This window comes from Silene latifolia, chromosome 3 (genome assembly GCF_048544455.1).
Source record: "Silene latifolia isolate original U9 population chromosome 3, ASM4854445v1, whole genome shotgun sequence".
Taxonomy (NCBI): Eukaryota; Viridiplantae; Streptophyta; class Magnoliopsida; order Caryophyllales; family Caryophyllaceae; genus Silene; species Silene latifolia.
In genome coordinates this window covers 123,864,343-123,886,078 of record NC_133528.1, presented here as the reverse complement: position 1 = coordinate 123,886,078, position 21,736 = coordinate 123,864,343, and the positions used below count along the sequence as shown (strand labels likewise).

At 39.1% G+C, this 21,736-nt stretch overlaps 1 protein-coding gene across 1 annotated transcript; it reads left to right on the top strand.

The window, feature by feature from the left end:
- Window positions 1-829: 829 nt before the first annotated feature.
- LOC141649621 (uncharacterized) lies at window positions 830-1,348 on the top strand. Its single transcript, XM_074458304.1, has one exon. It carries the CDS (start codon window positions 830-832, stop codon window positions 1,346-1,348), a length of 519 nt encoding a protein of 172 aa, XP_074314405.1.
- The last annotated feature ends 20,388 nt before the right edge of the window (window positions 1,349-21,736 follow it).

Here is a 21,736-nt window from a genome sequence, read left to right as displayed (position 1 = left end):
TATTTTAATGGTCATATTTTTTCTCGATAATTTATCGAAATTAGTAATACCGCAACATTATTTTTCTCGATAATTTATCGAAATTTTTAACCTAAGTTTTGAACATTATGAGTGTCATGGTATTTTTCCAGAATGTTCATGAGTTTAAATTTCAAAATTATTTAAAATTTTTTATAATTTAATTTGAAGTTTATAGCATAATTTTGTATTTTTTGGTCCATAATGAACAATATTATGAAATCAAGTTGAGTTATAGTCAAAATATTAGTGAAGGGCGAGTATAGTGTTAAAAGTGGGTATGGTATGTTACAAAGAGGGTATATGGAGCGAAAATGGAGTTTTAAAGACAATACTCACTTAGATCAAGTGAGTCGTGTCTTCTGCAGGACTAGACTATGGCGTTTACCAGGTCCTGCGGTATGGAAAATTCTTGTGTGGCGAATTTTAACGAACATGCTCTCAATAGGTGTTAATTTTGCAAGAAGAAATCTGGATCTTGATCATTGCTGCAAGCTCTGTAGTAATGACGGTGGGATCATGGAAACGATGGAGCATCTTTTTAGGGATTGTGAGATTGCTAGGAGATTATGGGTGTGTTGGGAACTTGGAATCAAGACGACCGGATGCACCTCTATTAGTTTAGCAAATTGGATTATAAATTGGATGGCTAATCTTGAAAAGATGAATGATGCGGAGTTTCGTATGGTTCGGTTTTTGGCTACGCTGTGGTGTTTGTGGGGGTATTCGAAATAGGATAATTTTTAAGGGGGAGCCCTTTCACCCCACTATGTTTCTCAATATGTGGACCCAAGTGGTGAGGACGGCAGATATGGCAATTGAAAAGGCTCTCAAGGTTAAGGATGTAGATTTTATGAATGAGCAGGATTCGTCAGAAAATAATTTTGTGCAGATTAGAAATAGTAACCCTGTTCATATGATTGGGCCGGAACACTCTTGTGAGCGCGTCCGAGTTATGGTTGATGCGGGATGGAAATCTACGAGTATGGCGGGTATTGGGTGGGTTGCATTTACAGGTACTGGGAACAGATTCTACGAGTATAGTAAGGCAATTGTGACCGAATCCGCGACACAAGCTGAGGCCATTGGTGTTAAAGAGGTCCTTTTATGGGCGAAGAATTCTGGATATTGGAATTTGGAGATTTCTTTGGACTGTCTTCCACTTATTTGTCATTTTGCAGGGATTGAACGGGCACATCACCTGGCTTCGGGAGTCCTGGATGATATCCTATCTCTTTGCTCTTCTTTTCATTGTCTATCGTTTAGTTATATTCCTAGGTCCTATAATATGTATGCTCATAGCCTTGCAAAAAAGGCTATGACTAGCTAGGATAACTTTCTTTACAGCTGTCAAAAAAACAAAAAAAAAAATGACATGGGTTCAAATCCCGGCTACATCAACCAGCACAATAAATCAATATGGCGAATAGAAATCGTCTATCCTCATATAATTCTAAGAACACTTTATCAGTTTTGACGAACAATATTAATAAAATGAAAAATGAAAGATAATCCGATTATTAAACTTATGTTAAGCAATCGAAGTAGAGAGTAAGGGGAATGCACAATAAGCCAATATGGCCAATAATATATAGACAATTGGTGACACTTTGTGAATGAAGAAAAGCACGTTATTATCATGTGATGAGTGATTGGGTCTATGATCATTAATTAAGAGACTTAATACATGAAATCACGAGATTTTATGTTTTTTTTTTTTAGACAAACGTGTACTATTTTATAGAAGCATAAGGTTCTATTACATATACACCCTACTATATAACAAACCGAGGGGCATTAGAGACCCCTAAACCAGAAGAAACCCAACTACCATAACTAGTAATACAAACAGACGCGGTAAAAAAACAAAGACGACGCCTCTTACGCGGAGAATGGTAGAAGGCATCGAACTGGATTGGACAAACCTCTTTTCTTTTAGAGCTGACAACTCTTTCCAGAGTCGTAAATCTGGAGGAGATAGTAGAACTTTCATCCTTTACCAACGATTTATTCTTGAATTTAGCGCAATCATTACCTATAAAGTGACGGCTGCATCTCTTGCTTGAGTGTGTCTTCACGGCAGAAAAGATAAACGGGCTTTGACTTGACAAGTGCTTAGAACTGTCCTTCCTAGATTGCTCCAAAAGTGCACTATTTACCATTGAAACCTCCCTAACCTCAATGGTTGGATCGAAAATCCTATTGGTCGACAAACATGGTCTCTTGACTTCAGGAGGCTGATCCTCCTCATCACTGAAGTTATTGAGCTGTCTGGCCTGGGAAATGTCCATGGATGTACAACAATTCATGGGCATAGGAGACGAAATGGGAACCGCGGCTTCACATGAAGAACTTTCATGGGGAGTTCCCGTCGAGGTTGAAGTTTTAGAGAAGAGGGGGCGAACTATCAAGGAGGCCCCGGAATTTGGATGGAAAAATTGCAGCTTTTTCCCGGGCAGTAAATTCTTGTAATCATCGGATGAAAGAAACAAACTTTTATGAGCTTGTTTTTTGTTAGTGAAGGAGTACTTGGAAGAGCCTAGTTTCTCTGAAATCATAGTACTACTTTGATTCTGAGCACCACTTCTATCAGCAAGCAGCAAATCCGTGCTATTACGAGCAACTTGATTCCCGTTCTCAAAAGGCACAACCAAAGTATCCATAGCAGCATCGTCGGTTGATATCTTGCCTTTATTGTCCTTGCTAAGGGGGTCAAAATGATAAGAAATTATACTATCCAAATCCTTTATATCCGTTGTAGATGAAGTAGCTTTGCTAGCACACCATTTTTCTTGCACACACTTATCAGTCATAGTAACACTATTCAAGGAACTATTCAAGGAACTGGCATCTTTACCTACCGGTGAAGAAATAGAGCGTTTCCCTTTTCGAATATCATTAGTTTCAAAGGAATTGTCCACCACACGCTTACCATTTAGGTTAACAACAGGAAGCGATTTAACTGCATCCAACTCACGAAGAATATCCTTATTTCGAGGCTCCACCGAGACTGCCTCCTCCAAAGTGCAGCGAGCCTCAGGTAACCTATTCAAACTTCTAAGAGCAAAAGCTTTACGAAAGAGGGCCTTGGCATGTCGAGGATAAAAAGTAAGCACCATCGAACATAGAATTAACGCCCCTTCAAAAGCACGTAATTTAATAGCAGAAGCGGCTTGATTTAAACACAAAGAAATAGCTAGGCTTGAAAAAGAGTCTAAATCAGGAGCGGACACATCCTTCAGAACATCACGCAAGAGGTTACAAGCTTTGTCATAGCAGACACTGGCCTCGACAAACTGTTTTTTTCTAAAAAGATCATTCCCTAAGTCTTTAAAGGCATGAATTTTAGAAAGGGGGGAAGCATCTAAATGAGAAAAAACAAGATTCAAGCTATCATCATCCTCCAACTCGACACAACCATGGAAATAAACAAAGAACTCAAGAAATTCGGCCATGGATAAAAGCAGTAAAAGAGGTCAACAAAGTACAGAGGAGCTCCAACAAACTAGGTAGACGAAAAGCTAGGAAAGCAAATAGCAGAAAAACACTTCAAAAACAAACAAGCAGAAATTTATGCTAATAAGGAAGACAATAAAGAGAGGAAAAAGAAACACATAACCAGTCGAAGACACCCTGCGCATACGATTAAAACGGTCGAAGTTACACAACACCAACACGGTGCCACCGCCAGCGAAAACGGTCCCAGAAACTGATAGAGGAAGACTCTCGCCGGCGACAAGGAGGATACTGTGATGGCCGCCGGCGAGAGAGGGAGAAATTGATTGGTGGAGGGTAGGCGGTGGGATGGCGGTGGGTTGGCGGTGGAAATTAATTAGGTTTTTGTTTTGGGGGTTTTTTTCTCTTACGAGATTTTATGTTAAAATAACTACATACTTGTAATAATTGACTATTGTATTTTTCTAATAATATTCAATTTGTCAGCTAGTGTCTTCTATTGCACATACTTTGGACACAAATTCTCATTTAAGACGGATATTATTCGTCTTAAGCTTAAGATGGATTATATACATACTTAATTATGTAACAAAGTGCCTACAAAATGTCAAAAATTTAGTCTTTATTATTAACATGTGGACATGCGGTAGTATTTGACCTGTTTTAAAATTTAAGACGGATATTTAATCTTAAGTAAGACGAACCGTACTTTGGAAGCGCCGTTGTTATTCATGTACCCCCTAATATCCAAAGAAGACAAGAGAAGGGTAATCTTGAAGTTTTAAAGTTAACCAAATAATGTAGGTCGCATAATGATCATTGAGCCTATACAAAGTTCGGATCTCAGATTTACTACTAGCTAGGAATTAAAAGGAAGTATATTCCTGTCGATCATATTCTCTATTTTTATTTTTCGTATTCATAAAGTCGTGCCTCTCCTATCATTCCTAGTTGGAGCAAATTGTGCTCACTAAATTTATTACATGTGAATAATAGTTTTAATCCAAAGAGACATATCACATGTATCAATTAGTCTCAGGTCAAATATATAACCACTTTCTTAATAAGACAACCTCCATCATCTCACTTGTTGTTTGTTATAAAAGTGGTGATATATTTGATCCGTCTACAACTTTAGACGGATAGTGTCCGTCTAAGTGAGATTTTGTGCACATGTATTGTCACAAGTTGAAGAACTAGTTGTAGAGAGTTAAAATTTTTGTGGATAAATAACTTACTGTAGTTAAAGTGTTGATTGGTTTTTGAATGAAATAAGCCTTTTTTAATTTTATAAATCGGAGTTCGCTTCACACCAACCACCATATTCATCGATATCTCCGATGTGCCACCCTCATAAAGATAACGATATACACTTTTTTCCCACAGATGAGCGAAACGATGCAAAATACACTCAATGTAACACCCCCGTCTACCGAGGTGCCTTACCAAGACCTACCTTAGTAAACGGAAGTGCCACCAACTCGGTTACCCGAGGTAAGGTATATCAAATAGACCATGAAAGAACGTATATTTAAAGTAAAAGTAGCTTAATTAATTACATAACAAAAATGCGAAAATCCAAAACAGTACAACTACAAACCAATAGACTAAATGTGCAAAACTCAGCGGAAGCTAAAGAATCAACGTCTCGCAAGCGTCCCATCCAAACCCGCATACAAGCTCAACAACAGTACCTGCTAGACTTCTGCTCACAGTCCCCCAATGGATCACCATAGGTTTTGAAAACATAAAATGGTCAGTCAACTCCATAATTAATCATAAGCAACAACAACAACCAATTCAATTCAATCCTGCAATAACACAATCTCCAACCTTCAAGTACAAATGTCTGAACCCTAGCCCGGTCCTGCCAGGTTACCCATTGCAACAGGTACCGACACCGCCAGTGGTAGACCGCAGCCTTGTCACCTAAAGCCCCGCTCATTGCAACGAGCGAACCCAGATAATTAATGTGCACATCCCCTTTGTGACGGGAGCCACAAGGAGCGGGCATGGCGGTGAAGACCATCTCTAAAAAATGTCTTCACAATCAATGCCAACAATATCAAAATACTATAATACTTTCACGTCAAAAAAACCACACAATAACACATCACTTATAATCAATCGTACAAGAGACTGAGTAGAAAAACCCTACCTTCACTACGCCAAATCGGACCATAAATAAGGAGCGTATCGCAACGGTTTAATGCATTTAATAACGACTCTTAGATTACCGTTTTCAAAATATTGGCGGAAACCTAGACCGTGCTAATAAGAATAACAGTTTCCGTCGAAAACCGTTCTTACTATAATGTGACAACGGTTGTATAACAAACCGTTATCAAATACGTATAACGGTTTCCATAAACTCGTTATATAATCACCCTTATCAACGGTTGTTAGACAACCGTTACCAGTTTAAGAAAACGGCGTTTCGAAAACCGTTACGAAATTAAGACTAGCAACGGTTTTTGGCACCCGTTGTTATGTTATAGCTACGGGTTTCTTGCAACCGTTATCATTTTCTATTGTGATATAACGGTTCCTCTGTACCCGTTGTCATTTATCATTTACGGGTGAAAAATAACCGTTATATACTTTTTTCATTGTAAAATATTCAACCGATGCATGTATGATAAATAATGAACCGTTGCATGCATTGTTTTGTTTGACCATTATTTACTATCCGTCCATTATTATATCCACACATGCATACATATTTTCCTATAAATATATCACTTATAATGTGATCAAATAACCATATTCACCAATTCAACGTTTAATTAATCATAGCCTATAATTTAATTAAAAATATTACACTTCGATCACCATGTCGTCGTCGTCTTCTACACCCGCCGAATCACAATCAAATACACGCTATGTCCATCCTATTACGTGTATTATACACAACCTTCCAATCAAATATGATAATAATGGTAAGGCTTTTTCGAGAAGTTTTACTTGGATGAGAGATATGCTTCGTCAAGGTGGTTATACGAACGTTAAAAAGGTCCACCCAGCTTGGAATAAAGTTCATGGTTTTCTTGGTTACGCAATGATCGAGTTTGAAGGTTTTGTGAAGAAGCTGGAATCTTTTCGTCAAGCGAGAAAACTCCAGGCAAGATACGAGGATCATGATGCTGGGAAGAAAAATTATTATACGGATGATGTGTTACAAGCGCAATATTTATGGATTGCAACTGATTGTGACATTAATCTATTAAGAACATATCGACACTATGCCTCGTTCATGGGAGGCAGAACAAGTGCCTCTTAATAATCCACATATTGAATTCCCAATATTTATCACAATCGCAGGGGAATTACAAGATGATTATGTTAATTAATTATTATTATTATTCTAATTAATGATTTTAAAACCGAGCGCCTTTTAATTTCTTGTTATGTATGTGTTTTTCTTGAATAATATATGCGTGGTAGAGTATTTTATTGTCTAATTATTTATTGCAAATTATGTAGGTTTAATTTAAAATATTTGTTAATAAGTCAACTTTTACATTAAATTAACACAAAATCTCATTATAGATGGCACATATCCGTCTTTAACTAAAGACGGGCCAAATACAATACCATATTCCTAATAGGACAAGCAACAAGTGGGGTGGTGGGGGCAAAAAATGTCACCACTTTCAAGCTATTTGACCCGTCTTTAGTTATAGACGGATATATCCGTCTATAGCAAGACTAGCTGATTAAATTAATTACCAACGGTTTTGAGAAAACTTATAAATGTGACTATAAATGTTAAAGCATCCTTTACTAACATTCATTAATCAAATCACAATATTTCATCCCCATTACACAAATTTGAAACAACATGGCAATGAACCCTAATTTTATCAACAACGAAGAATGGCTTACACAAACGATTGAAGATGATGGGAAGGTTCTCGCCGAGCTTTACACCGATCAACACCCATTAATCAAAGCATCTCTTAAACATCAACGGAATTATTGGATTAAGAGGCGTGAAGCAGTCCGGCTTGTCAACAAAACCTCATCATCATCATCATCATCATCATCATCATCATCATCATCATCATCATCATCATCATCTTCATACCCTCGTCGGTCTGTTACTCGCAACTTGGCTACAGCCAGAGATATGTTGAGTTGTACTCTTCCAACCTTATCTCCACATCCAAGTCGTGTCCTTGCATATATTCAATCTGTTATTGCAAAATATGAAGCCAATGACCTGGAAGTTAGCGGTATACCAGAGTGGCGTGATTGGTGGCAGGTTGAGAAGCGCTTTTTACGCTTAACCGGGGTTGTTCCGGCTTATTATACATCTTTTGATTTCTGATAATTGCTATAATGTATTTGGTTTAAAATTAAATGAAATGATCATTTTGAAAGTATTGAGTTATGCTTGTTTGATTTGCTTCCATTTTTTGAACTCCATAGATCATCGATAATCAAGATCCGTTCTTTCTACGTAATACTCATCAACAACGGTTCACCTGCACCCGTTGTCAATTGGTTCATCAACAACGGTTCAGCTACAACCGTTGTAAATTGGTTTAATAACAACTGTTAGCCTACAACTACAACCATTGTAAATTTTTTTCATTAACAACGGTTCACCTACAACCGCTGTCAATCGTGACGTTCTAGCTTCAACGTGCACCGTTTATTAATTGTTTGACCATACAACTCAATATATTAAAAAAATAAATAAATAAATGTAAGATATGACGATACGACTCATTAATTAAAAAATAATTAATTGTTTGACTATACGGTATTTTTTAAGCAGTGTGCCAGTGGCTAATACTTCGTATTTCTCATTATTCTTGATTTTCCCCCACTTGCTATCCCAGTTGCCTAATTGAGGAAAGAAGTTTGTACTAACTTAATACGGATTACCAAATATGGAAGATGCTTTTTTTTTTGCGGGAAAAACTTGACACAATGAAAGATAAATGACAACGGTTAGGCACCAACCGATGTAATATAATGACAACAATTACGAGTTTATAATCAGCCGTGGTCATATTGCAAAATATAGAATACGGTTTCGCTTAACCCGTGTTTACTAGTTTCAATAAAATATTCAAACAACATACATGCAAACCTTCTCCTCGCCCACTTAAAACCCTCGAACACCGAGTTTCCCCAGAACCACTACTATTCTTCGTCGTCGTCGTCGTCGTCGTTGCCTCTACCGTTGCCATCCCCATTGCCTCTGCCGTTGCCATCCCCGTCGCCGTCCCCTCCGTAATCGCCATACCTGAAGTAATAATAAACCCTACTCCTTCGTCTCATTAACTTAATGTCTTTATTTTCTTAGTTGTGATATTATCCCCTAATTATATTAGGTTTATTGTGTGTTAAACAACACTTATTATTTTAAGTATATTGTGTGTTAAACAATGCCTGCTATGTCGACTTAATGCTTAAAGTTAGTAGTTTCTTAATTTCTAGTTTAGATATGGGTGGAAAGCGGAAAAGAAATGATGGGAACAGGTCAAACGAAGAAGATTCAGGTGATGAGAATAATTTGGAATCGGATACTGGGAGAAGGACCTATAGGGTTTCCCTACAAGCAATAGAAAGAGGGATACCTAATAAACTTATATGGGATCCATTAACGGGGCTGCCAGATGGTGATTTTGCTGCAAATTTCGCGACTTATATTGGTTATTGTGTAAGAGAGTATGTGCCTCTCGGTTTGCCGCATATCAATCAATTGAGTCAAGACAAGGAGGAAAAGCTATAGGGGAGAATAAAGGTATGTATATACAATAATAAATGCAGTGAGATGAAATTATCTTAGTATTCGATATGTGCTATTAGCCGAAATATGCTCACCATATATGCATGCAGCTTACACTATCCCCCAAGAACATGATGGTTACCTTAGAAGAAAGATAGGGGATTCCTTCAGAGCATGGAAGTTAAAGGTTGCTCAGAACCACTTGTTCGACAAGAAGACCGGGCAGATAAACAAGAAACCACCAAAGAATAAGTATAAGTTTGTCAGCCAGCAAGATTGGATTAACTTTATTGCTTATAGGAAGTCTGAGAAGTTTAAGGTAATTTATCTGCGACTCACTGGGATCACTTTATTAGTAATCACTTAATAAGTAATGAAATATGCTTACGTTACTCGATACAATTCATTTTATGAAGACTATGAGTAGGCAGAACCAAGAGAACATTTCAAAGAAAGAGAGCGTCTTTCATGGCTCCAGAGGTGGTTATAGATTGATTAAGAAGAAGCTTGGAACCGTCAATCGTCACAACGCTTGGGTGGCCGATCACACTCCTAAGAATGGAAAGTTAGAAACTCCATATGATAAGGCCGTCAAAGAGAAAATTGGAAGTTTGAATAAATGTGTCACTCCTACCACTGGTGGTCGGTTATATAATTGTGAGTTTCAATAAAATTTAGTTGCATAATGGTTTTATGTGTATGTAGAAAATTTGTGAGAAGGAGGTACAAGAAGGAAAATGGAAGCCTGAAGGACGCGATGACATTCTTGCTAGGGCAATGCCTCCCGCAAAATGTGACAGAGGAAATGAATGCGGAGTTCACAAGACCGTTAAGGAGGGAGGAGGTTTACCATGCCCTTAGCTAAATGAAGCCTTCGAAAGCACCGGGGCCGGACGGATTAAATGCAAATTTTTTTCAAAAATACTGGCACATTTTGGGAAATGAAGTAGCTGACCTTGTGATCAAGTGCCTCAAGGGAGAGGAAGACATAGCCCAAATAAACAGTACGTTTATTGTGCTAATTCCGAAGGTAAAGCAGGTTAGCCACATGGGTGAATTTCGACCGATATCGTTATGTAATGTTTTATACAAGTTGGCGGCTAAAGTGGTAGTTAATAGACTTAAACCGTACCTGGACGAGTTAGTGGATGCGAAGCAGAGTGCTTTCATTCCGGGTCGACTTATAACGGATAATGCCATAATTGCTTTTGAGATTTTCCATTTTATTAAATCCCATAATCAAGGGAAGTAGGGCTATATGGCGTTTAAACTCGACATGAGCAAGGCATATGACCGAGTGGAGTGGTCTTTCTTAGAACGAATCATGGTTAGAATGGGTTTTGCAGCAACATGGATTAACATGGTGATGAGGTGCGTTCGAACCGTGAAGTCTGCAGTCCTTATTAATGGAATGCCAACGCCTTTTTTCTACCCTAGACGGGGTTTGAGGCAGAGGGGCCCGTTATCGCCTTACCTGTTCATCCTTTGTGCTAATGTGTTTTCAGGATTAATCACCAGGGAGGTAGAGAGGAGAAATTTGGATGGAGCTCGGATTTGTAGAAATGCACCTATCGCGTCCCATCTTTTCTTCGCGGATGACACTCTCATCACGTGCCGGGCTGATAAGAAGAATGGGGAAACAATCAAGCGGGTTATTGATTTATATCAGGAGGCATCGGGACAGCGACTAAATATGCAAAAATCAGAGATTTTCTACAGCCCAAGTACATCGGAGGAAGCGCGGCAAGGAGTGCAGGTATGTCTTGATGCTAGTGTAGTCCAAATTCCGTCCAAATATCTCGGTATACCTGCCATTATCGGGAAGAATAAGACACAAGCCTTTGCCTCGCTGAAGGAACGGATATGGAAAAAGCTTAAGGGGTGGAAAGAAAAATTAATTTCATTTGCAGGTAGAGAGATCCTTATTAAGGCAGTGGCCCAATCGATCCCTACTTACCAAATGGGATTATTTAAATTTCCATTGAAGCTATGCTCGGACATCGTGGCTTGGCGAGATTTTGGTGGGGACATGGAGAGGAAAAGCATCGGATTCATTGGATTACATGGGATAAAATGTGTAAATCAAAGTGAGACGGAGTACTTGGATATCGTCACTTTGACTCCTTTAACACAACCATGCTCACAAAACAATTATGGAGAATTTATGAAAACTCGAGCTCACTGGTAGCACGCATTCTCGCTGCCCGCTATTTCCCGAATGGTGATATGACATCCGCTGTTTTGGGGGCATCACCCGTCGTATATATAGAAGAGTTTAATGAAAGCAATGTGGGTGTTTAGGGAGGGCATTAGATGGCTAGTTGGAGACGGTAGGAAAATAGGGTTTTGGAACGATCCCTGGTTGAACCGAGGACCTACATTTCGGCCTATCTCACCGGCTAGGGGAGAGTTAGAGAGTAGGGTTGCTGACTGGATACTCGAGGGACCCAAGAGGTGGAATATTGAGAAGCTGCAGCAACACCTTCTTGAGTTCGAGGTACATGAAGTGGCACAAATCCCACTTTGTGAGGGAGTTGATGAAGATAAGCTAATCTGGCATTACGAGAAGCATGGGAAATACACGGTAAAGACGGGCTATCATTTCATTCGATGGAAGAAGGAGCAAAGGGAAGGAGGGGGGGGGGGGGGGTGCGAGTGAAGGCCCGAGTGTGTGGGGAAAGCTGTGGAAGCTGCAAGTACCACCAAAAGTTAGGTGCTTTGTATGGCGTGCTTTTAGAGGAGCGTTACCGAGTGCAATGAATATCCAACGACGAGTAAAAGAAGTGGACCCATCATGCTTCCATTGTCGAGGACAAATAGAAAGTGATGCTCATGCGTTGATTTGGTGTGTACATGCCCAGGCAGTGTGGGAAAAAGCGGGAATGGAGGTCGATGAGGTTTGGGATCGAATCTTGTTTTTGCCGGACGTGATCGACAACATTCTAAACAATTATAGAGGGGATGAGCAGAGCAAGCTGATTATGGTCCTATGGGCTATTTGGAACCAGAGGAATAAGGAGCTACATGGTGGGGAGGAGTGGACAGCTAGCCGAGTGGTTGAAACAACGTGGGGTTATTGGCGGGCTTGGAATGAGGTTCAAGGGAAGGGCATAAAACTTTGGAGGGATCATATGGTGGAGGTAGCAAAATGGAAGCCACCACAGGAAGGACTCAAAAAGGTCAACACTGATGCAGCGGTATTGGGGACGTTGGGGTGCGGTCTGGGTGCGATAGTCCGTGACCATACTGGAGCAGTGGAGTGGGAGGGGTGCAGCAAGTTAGAGAACGGTGGGAGCCAGGTATTGCAGAGGCGAGAGCTATGGAGTTCGGGGTGATAATGGCTCGCCAAATAGGCCTTGAAAATATAGTGGTTGAATCGGATTGTATGGAGCTTGTGACCATGATGAAGGCAAAGAGTTTTCCCTTAAACTACTTGGGTAACGTGGGACGGTCGATTTTAAGTCTAGCTAGTTGTTTTAATTCTGTTGTTTTTAATTTTGTTGGTAGGGACGGGAATAGAGCGGCTCACTGCCTAGCCCATTTAATTCCCGTAGATTACTCTACTAGAATGTGGGTAGGTACGGTGCCGGAGCTAGTCTCGGATGTAGTAAACAATGATGTCGTTTTAATTTCAAAAGGCGAATAAATAAAATGGCACGTTTTCCCCTAAAAAAAAATGTTGTTATTGTATGACCATTGAAGACTAGGATCCTTTTAATGTCCCATCAGTATTACTGAGCCAAATGCTAATTATAATTTCCTGTATATATTTATGAATTAGGGTGTTTCAAATAATGGGAGCATCAAGTCCAACTTTTGTCAGGATAAAAGTAAGTGTATTCTTAATACTTACTCCTATCATTTAATTTATGTTTATGCGAGAGGTTGATCTAATTTAGCTTATTTGTATGTGATTAATAGTCTTTTATACAAAAACCAGGCAGCAACGACTGCGCCTTTTTCTGTTGTCGGTCCATGTGGGAGATTATCACCCGAAAGTATATCGACATACCCTCACCGGTTAGTGTGTTTTAATAACTATTTCAAACGTAACTTGGGTTTAATTCTATGTAATATTTCACTTATTCTGTCTATTTTGATTAAGTATATTTTGATTTGTAGTTCCCACCTACAATCAACAACAAAGACCCAACCTATTCGAAGGAAGACCTCGACGACATGAGAAATAAGTGGCCACTTATTTTCTTTCATTACCGGAGTGTCAATAGTTCGCTCATTATGAATGTGTGTATATATTCTGTTTATAATATTTTGATGCTAGGTTGAATATTTTGATGCTGGATTTTTAGTTTTGGTCACCCTATATAATATTTTGATGCTGGATTGAATTGATCAATCTGTGTAATATTCTGATGCTGCAGAATTGAAATTTGGCAATGCGCAACTGCTGATGCTATTTTGCAGTAGCATTTCAGCGAAACCTGCTACTGCAAAAATTAGCATTTCAGCAGCTGTTGGAACCTGCTAAAACAATTTTTTTTTTAAAAAAATATTTATAAATTCGATCACGGTTAAAAATAAAACCGTGGTCAATAAATCTATTGAAAACGGTCGCATTTAAATAGAAACCCGTTGACATATTCATCCATAATATAACGGTTTAAAATCACAAACCGTTGTCGAATTCATGACATTTAAAACGGTTTAATAAGCATAAACCGTTGTCATAATTACTATTTTACAATGGTTGTGTTTCAGTAAAACCGTTGTCATAGGTTTTCGTAGAGCATTCAGACTAATACTACCACAATTTCAATATTATGGACAACGGTTTTTGAACCGTTCTTAATATTGTTTTCTGGTTATCTGAACCCGTTATTTACATTTCATAACGGTTCCGCCTTTTAAACAACCGTGGTCACGAAATAACAATGGTCGATGTAATAACGGTTCCGTATTTTGTATTACAACGGTATATCACCTTATCTAACCGTTGTTGCACCGATTATTTGGTGTAGTGCTTATTCGAAAATTCCGCAAATCAACACAACAACGAGCTTATAGCTGCTCTTCTATGAAATCGTCACCTAACCAAGATAATCAAACGATACTACATCATAATCCATCACTAATCAACCTTTACCCCCGACCTAACCCAATTTAGAGTTACAACGTGTATAAACTAATTGTAAACGAAGAGAGAGCAATACTTACGAACCGATTGACACAAGAATACGAAATCCGGCGACCGAAAGCTAGATCTTTGCTTGCTTGATGATTAGAGTGACTAGGGAGGGTTTAGAGAAATGTTTTAGGTTTAATAAACTGATTAACGAAATGATTTATATTGAAATATATAACTCCTTTATCACCCTAATCAATACGCGGAAAAACGATTCGTTAGACCGGGCACTCGGTCGAGTACGCGACTTACTCGACCGAGTACCTAATCAACCGAGTGTCTCACATACTCGGTCGAGTGCACCTATGGCAGTAGCTTGCCTCAAAACACCCGATGACCCACTTGGTCGAGTACAACCTACTCGACCGAGTTTACTATACTCAGAAATCTGTGGTATTACACTCAACTTTTCAACCAAAATGTAATAATAAAACATCTAGCAACAATCAAATCACAATTCAAACTGATATTTAATAAAGTTGCATGGTAACGACTGTCCATTACATAGGTTCCAATTCATGGCAGAAGAATTGTTTGAACTATGTCTATTACACCTTCCGTAATCAAGATTTGAAACCCATGTTTGTAACAAAGAAACAAGTAGAAGGTCGTAACTCGAGGCTATGTAAATATAACTACCCGACCCGTCATAGTCGTAACATAATCCCAAAAATATGGCATGTGCACCTTTCAGCCTATATTAACCTCTCTTTAGCCCAAAAGCACAAGATTTTGTCACTAAGTGGCGGGTGGAATTCTTTATAAACATATGACAAACCTCTTATTTTCTCGATGTGGGGTAACTTAATCTCATAATCTCATGGGATGTTACAAACTCACTCACTTAAAGAACACAACGTCCTCGTTGTGCCTTAAAGCTGACCGCGGCTAAGCCCATAATCTTTCTCTGCTAGGTGGGTGACCCGAGTACTCCTGGCCACAGGCTCACCACACGGTCGTAGGGTTGCTCTGATACCACTTTGTAACACCCCAATTTATCCATGAGCCTTTAGCAAGACTTTCCCAGATAAATAATGACGTTACCATCTCGGTTTCCTAAGGTAATACATATCAAAAAATACAATTAAAGAGTAATGTATACTTTATTACATAATAGTTAAACTGTCTTATAATATTCCAATACCACAGTCTAAGTTCTTACAGCGGAAGTCTTTCTGATAACTAAATGTCAACTAAACCAACTAAGTAATCAAAGCTACTCGATGCTACTCGACTTTCAGTGTCACACCCAAGTCCCAGCTCGCCATCCACAACCACATCACACAAAATAAACACCTGCAAGATTCACTTCTCACCATTTGCCAGAAATATCAAATGGATAACACAATTTTACCGATCCTATTATTATTATTAATATTATTCGCGGTTGTATAATATATGCTAATTGTTGTTACTATTTTTCATTTATGTGGTGGAATTTGATTTAGTATATGATGATAATTATTATTATTTGTTTGATAATAGTAATAATTATATTGTGAGATGGATTGTTTTTCGGTGTTTGACATTGAGATTGAGTTGGAAATTTGAGATTAAACTGGGTTGTATAATAAGAAATAAGTTTGTGGGTTGTTTACTAGGAATGGCTACCGGTGATTGATTATGCATGGTATGTTACGTTGTTTATCATAATGGTGTTATTTGGCTAAGTGGATTTTTATGTTTGCAATAAGAGATCATTAGAACCAATATTTATATTGACAATTGTTGCCCAAAATTATGAACAAACGCTGGATTATAGTGGCAGATAAGCTCGCTTTGTTGTTGTATTTGATTTGTTGAATTCTTTGACCTCGAATTGCGGGTGACTAGCTCAGAAATTTAGTTTGAGTGTTGAGCAGTTATTTATAAGGACCTTTGACATCATGACATTGATATTGAGATGGATACTGTTACTGGTATTGAGTTATGGGGCCTGTGTGCTAAGTTATCTTTGATGGTCCAGAGTGACCAAGGTTATTAAGTTATGTAATATGAGTTTGAAATCGATATATGGAGATGGGAATAATTTTTTGCGGTTTTACCGGCAGTTCACTCATCCCTTGTTTTTGGCTTAGATTTGACGATAAAAAATATATTACCTGGTTACTTTGGAGTATTGTGTTATGAGATTGAATATGATTGTTGTTGAGATTGAATAGGGTTGTTGATGAGAATTTTATATGGTTGCTATCATTGTATTTATTGTCTATGTTGTGTTGCTTAGTCCTTACACCTTTGTATGTCAAAATATTTTATAAAATTTTACAGTGATCCATTTGATATTTCCGGCAAAGGGGGAGCAGTGAATCTTGCATGTGCTTAGTTTGTGTGATGTGGCTGTGGATGGTGAGCTGGGACTTGGGGCGTGACACTTGGGGTGTCGTCAGCGCAGTTACAATGGTCATAATTAAGTGGTGAGTGGCAGGTGTCGATGGTGGTAGTGGATGTCGCCGATGGTGACAGGTGATGATAAATGTTGAAGGTGGCACTACACCAAATATGAGCACTAACAACAAACAAAACACCACGGTTTATTGCATATATAACGGTATTAAGAGTACCATTGTCAAAGTTTGGCGGAAACCTAGGCGCAAAACTTATTCATCATTTTTACAACGGTTGTTTAGAAGAACTGTTGTAAAATACAACGGTTATTAGAAGAACCGTTGTAAATGACAAAAGACACCGGTTGTTGGCATAATTGTTAAAAGTGTGACAAAAGACAACGGTTATGCAAGAACCGTTGTTAAAAGTCCGACAAAAGACAATGGTTATGCAAGAACTGTTGTAAAAAGTGTGACAAAAGACAACGGTTGTGCAATAACCGTTGTAAAAAATGTGACAAAAGACAACGGTTATGCAAGAATCATTGTAAATGATAAAAGACGATGATTATTCAAGAACCGTTGTAAAAAGTGTGACAAACGACAACGGTTAATAGAAGAACCCTTAGACACAAACCCTCTTTCTCACAACCTCTCCCTCTCGCCGCCACCATTATCAGATAAATTTTACATCATAAACTATCGCCTCTTTTCCCTCGATCTCTCTCTTTTATAAACTAAATTTTTTTTGCAAGAAAGGCAAGTCATATTTGTGGGGTAATATCCGTATAAAACTCTTAAATTTTAGGACTATAACGCAAATTTTACATGTGATAAAATGTCATAAACGAAAAACAATAGAAAACGATAAAGCACAAGAATTAACCTCGGGTCCTTGAGAATTCGGCCTAAGATAGAAATCAACGTAGATTTCCTCCTAATCGTTGCACCCAAGACCGTCTGAGACTATGCCCCTTGTGCTAGAATGTACTCTCTAATTGCCTTGCAATATTGAGAGAGTTTTGTGTGAGTTTTGCTAGATGTGAGATCTAGGTTATTGAGAGAAAAATGTTCTCAAAAACCTAATTTGTGTAAAAATGAAATGCTTAGGTCAAAAATGAGAGAGGCTCTCCTTTTTGTTCCTCCTTGGTTCGGCCAAACCGTGAGCCTCATGGGGAAGTGGGCTTTCACTTCCTCTTTATTTTAACTCGTGGTCCGACTCGAAATTCGCTAAATGTATACGACGGGTTTTTAATTATAAATCGTCATCGGTTACCGGTTATTAAAATATCAACTAGTAACATGACTTAGTCGAAATATTAATACATGTCCGACAAAGACAATATTGTATAATTAATTCAATATACATCAATTAAATATAATCGTTTATATTTAAATTACGAATTAACCGTTTAATTCGTTTTAGCCATTATTATTTAATCCGTATTAAATAATTATCTCAACATCGCGTTTGACTAATTATTAGTCAATAACTCCGACTAACTGCTTAGTCAACTTGGGCATCAATATGACTGTATTTTCATACCATCACATCTCTCAAACGTATCGTATAGGTGTGACTTTTAGGGACCAGTTGATCACCGCCATCAGTATGACAATAACGTCAAACTTATCTAGCAAGCCAACCGTTATTGAAAAACGTGGACCAACTGATAATAATACAAAAGTATACCCTTTGATCCTTTTAGAGATTTAAATGTTATTGCATTAACTGTAGAGGACACCAGCCCCAACAAGCTCCCACTTGTCCGTACAAGTGTATGTGCAATAACGTTATCCGCACTAACTGGAGGACACGGCTCCAACAAACTCCCACTTGTCTGTACAAGTGTATGTGCGATAACCGATTCTCATATTCATTTAAAATTTCTCCCACTCAATGTAAAACAATTTGCAGATGCGGATCCGCAAAGGTCGTATTTTACAATCGATCTGTATCAAGAGTGGTTTCCCCGACTAGAGAGTAACTTAACTGATAAAACGAATCCGTATTCGAGCATGGCCATGCATTTCGATTCTGACTCCTCGAGTGGCCCTGAGAAATATCGAGTACTTGATAAAGGCTGAATATTTCCTTCAACTCGACTCCTTCCGATCTAAGCACAGCATGAAATGACCCAGAAAAAATCTACTTGGCCCCCTGTTACGGATGACCGTGAGAAAGAAACCAAAGTCACCCAAAATCTGCCTTAGTCTCAAGAGACAGTCGATAGTCAAAAGAATCGACTCTTAGGATCACCATGGAGGTCCTATCCACGACCTGGCACCGAATGTTATAAAACATTTAGGACTCCACGTTGATGTCACAATTGTGTCCTACGAGATATCCGTATAAATCGCCTCTGTGATTGGTCAGTCAACCTTTTGACTTATGGCTCGTTGAACCCACCATCAACCAACGTCACAAAATAATTGCCAGAGTTATCAGCTCACGTGGGCAATTAAGGACCAAAATATAATGTTTGTTCAGTTCACTTTGTGGTGTTCAAAAATTGTCGTACAAATCCACATGAAAAACAAAATATATAAATATCAAAACGATGATGTCGTATAGAGTACAAAAGAGAATGAATCTAATCCATAAAAGAGTACTACAACTCAGGAACACGTTTAATTCCCACGGAATTAACATGCCCTTCATGCTTATCTTGTCGTAATGGTTTAGTGAGAGGATCTGCTATGTTATCATCTGTAGCAATCTTTTCTATCACTACCTCCTTTTGCTCCACGTAATCTCGGATTAAATGAGCTTTCCGTTGTACATATCTAGACTTGTTGCTAGACTTAGGCTCCTTAGCTTGGAAGATGGCACCTCTATTGTCGCAATAGATGGTGATCGGGTCATTCGAACTAGGCACTACGGATAGTACTTGTAAGAATTGACGCATCCATATCGCTTCCTTTGCAGCTTCAGACGCGGCATAGTACTCGGACTCAGTCGTAGAATCTGCTGTAACACTTTGTTTGGAACTCTTCTAGCTGACTGCAGCGCCATTAAGAGTAAAAACGAATCCAGACTGAGATTTCGAGTCATCTCGATCCGTTTGGAAGCTAGCATCTGCGTAACCGGTTGCGCATAGCTTTTGTTCGCCTCCATAAGTCAATGCCCAATCTTTAGTCCTCCGTAGGTACTTAAGAATGTTCTTGATAGCCATCCAATGTGATTCACCTGGATGCTGTTGGAATCGACTTGTCATACTCAATGCATATGCCACGTCCGGACGTGTGCATATCATGGCATACATGATTGATCCTATAGCCGAGGCATAAGGAATCCGTGTCATGCGCTCTTTCTCTTCCGGTGTCTCTGGTGCCTGAGACTTGCTCAAATGCACCCCTGGAGCCATAGGAAGAAACCCCTTTTGGAGTTAGTCATGCTTGAATCTCTCTAGGATCTTGTCTATGTAAGACTCTGACGAGAGACAATATCCGACGTGATCTATCTCGATAGATACGGATGCCCAAAATTCTTTGTGCCTCACCCAGATCTTTCATCTGGAAATGGTTCTTCAACCATACTTTTACCGAAGTTAAGAGAGGTATGTCATTCCCAATCAGGAGTATGTCATCAACATACAATATTAGGAAGACAATCTTGCTCCCACTCGACTTGATATATAGACATGGTTCCTCGACCGATCGAGTAAATCCATTTTCTTTTATCACTTGGTCGAAACGATGATTCCAACTCCTAGAAGCTTGCTTAAGTCCATAGATGGAACGCTTAAGCTTGCACACTTTCTTAGGATGTTCTGGATCGATGAAACCTTCGGGTTGTACCATGTACAACTCTTCCTTCAAATAACCGTTTAAGAAGGCGGTTTTCACATCCATATGCCAAATTTCATAGTCATGAAAAGCGGCAATCGCTAAGATAATCCGAATGGAACGCAAAGATGACTACGGGTGCAAAAATTTCATCGTAGTGCAAACCTGGCACTTGGGTGAAACCTTTAGCAACTAGTCGTGCTTTATAGATATCTTGTTGACCTTCCACAGAATGCTTTATCTTGTAAAGCTATTTGCATTGAAGGGGACGAACCTTAGCAGGTAAGTCAACAAGATCCCATACGTTGTTCTCATACATGGAGTCCATCTCGGATTGCATGGCCTCAAGCCATAGCTTTGAGTCGGAACTAGTCATGGCACCTTTATAGGTTGCGGGTTCACTACTCGTTAAGAGTAGAATGTCATCTATGTCATGTTCCTCGACCATACCAATGTATCTGTCCGGAGGAATAGAGACTCTTCCCGACCTCCTAGGTTCCTCAGGAATGTTAACCGCAGCCGGGATTGAAGGAATTGGTTCCTCCAATGGTTGCTCGGTATTTGGTTCTGAATCTCCGACGATTCGAAGGTTCTATCACTCTTTGCATTCTCGAGAAATTCCTTCTCTAAGAATGTCGCACTAGCCGCAACAAATACACGTTGTTCGGTTGGCGAATAAAAGTAATGACCAAGCGTTCCTTTAGGATAACCTATAAAGTATGTCTTGACCGATCGCGGGCCGAGCTTATCCTCGTGTCTCCACTTGACATAAGCCTCGCAGCCCCAAACCCGTATAAAGGACAAGTTAGGGACCGTTCCCTTCCATAGTTCATATGGAGTCTTGTCAACAGCTTTAGACGGACTTCGGTTAAGTATTAGAGCAGCTGACAGAAGAGCATAACCCCACAATGAGTCAGGCAACACAGTGTGACTCATCATGGATCGAACCATATCAAGTAGTGTTCGATTTCTCCGTTCGGACACACCATTCAACTGAGGTGTTCCAGGTGGAGTTAACTGCAAGGCAATCCCACAGTCCTTAAGGTGTTGATCAAACTCGTGAGAAAGATACTCGCCACCACGGTCTGATTGCAGTGTTTTAATCTTTCTACCCAGTAGGTTTTGTACCCGATTCTGGTATTCTTTGAATTTCTCAAAGGATTCACTTTTGTGCTTCATTAAGTAGACATAGCCATATCTACTTAAATCGTCCGTGAAAGTGATGAAATACCTATAGCCTTCTCGTGCGGTGATTGACAT

Excerpts from the sequence above, each read along its gene's own strand:
- LOC141649621 (XM_074458304.1), top strand. The coding sequence starts at position 830 with ATGGCAATTGAAAAGGCTCTCAAGGTTAAGGATGTAGATTTTATGAAT.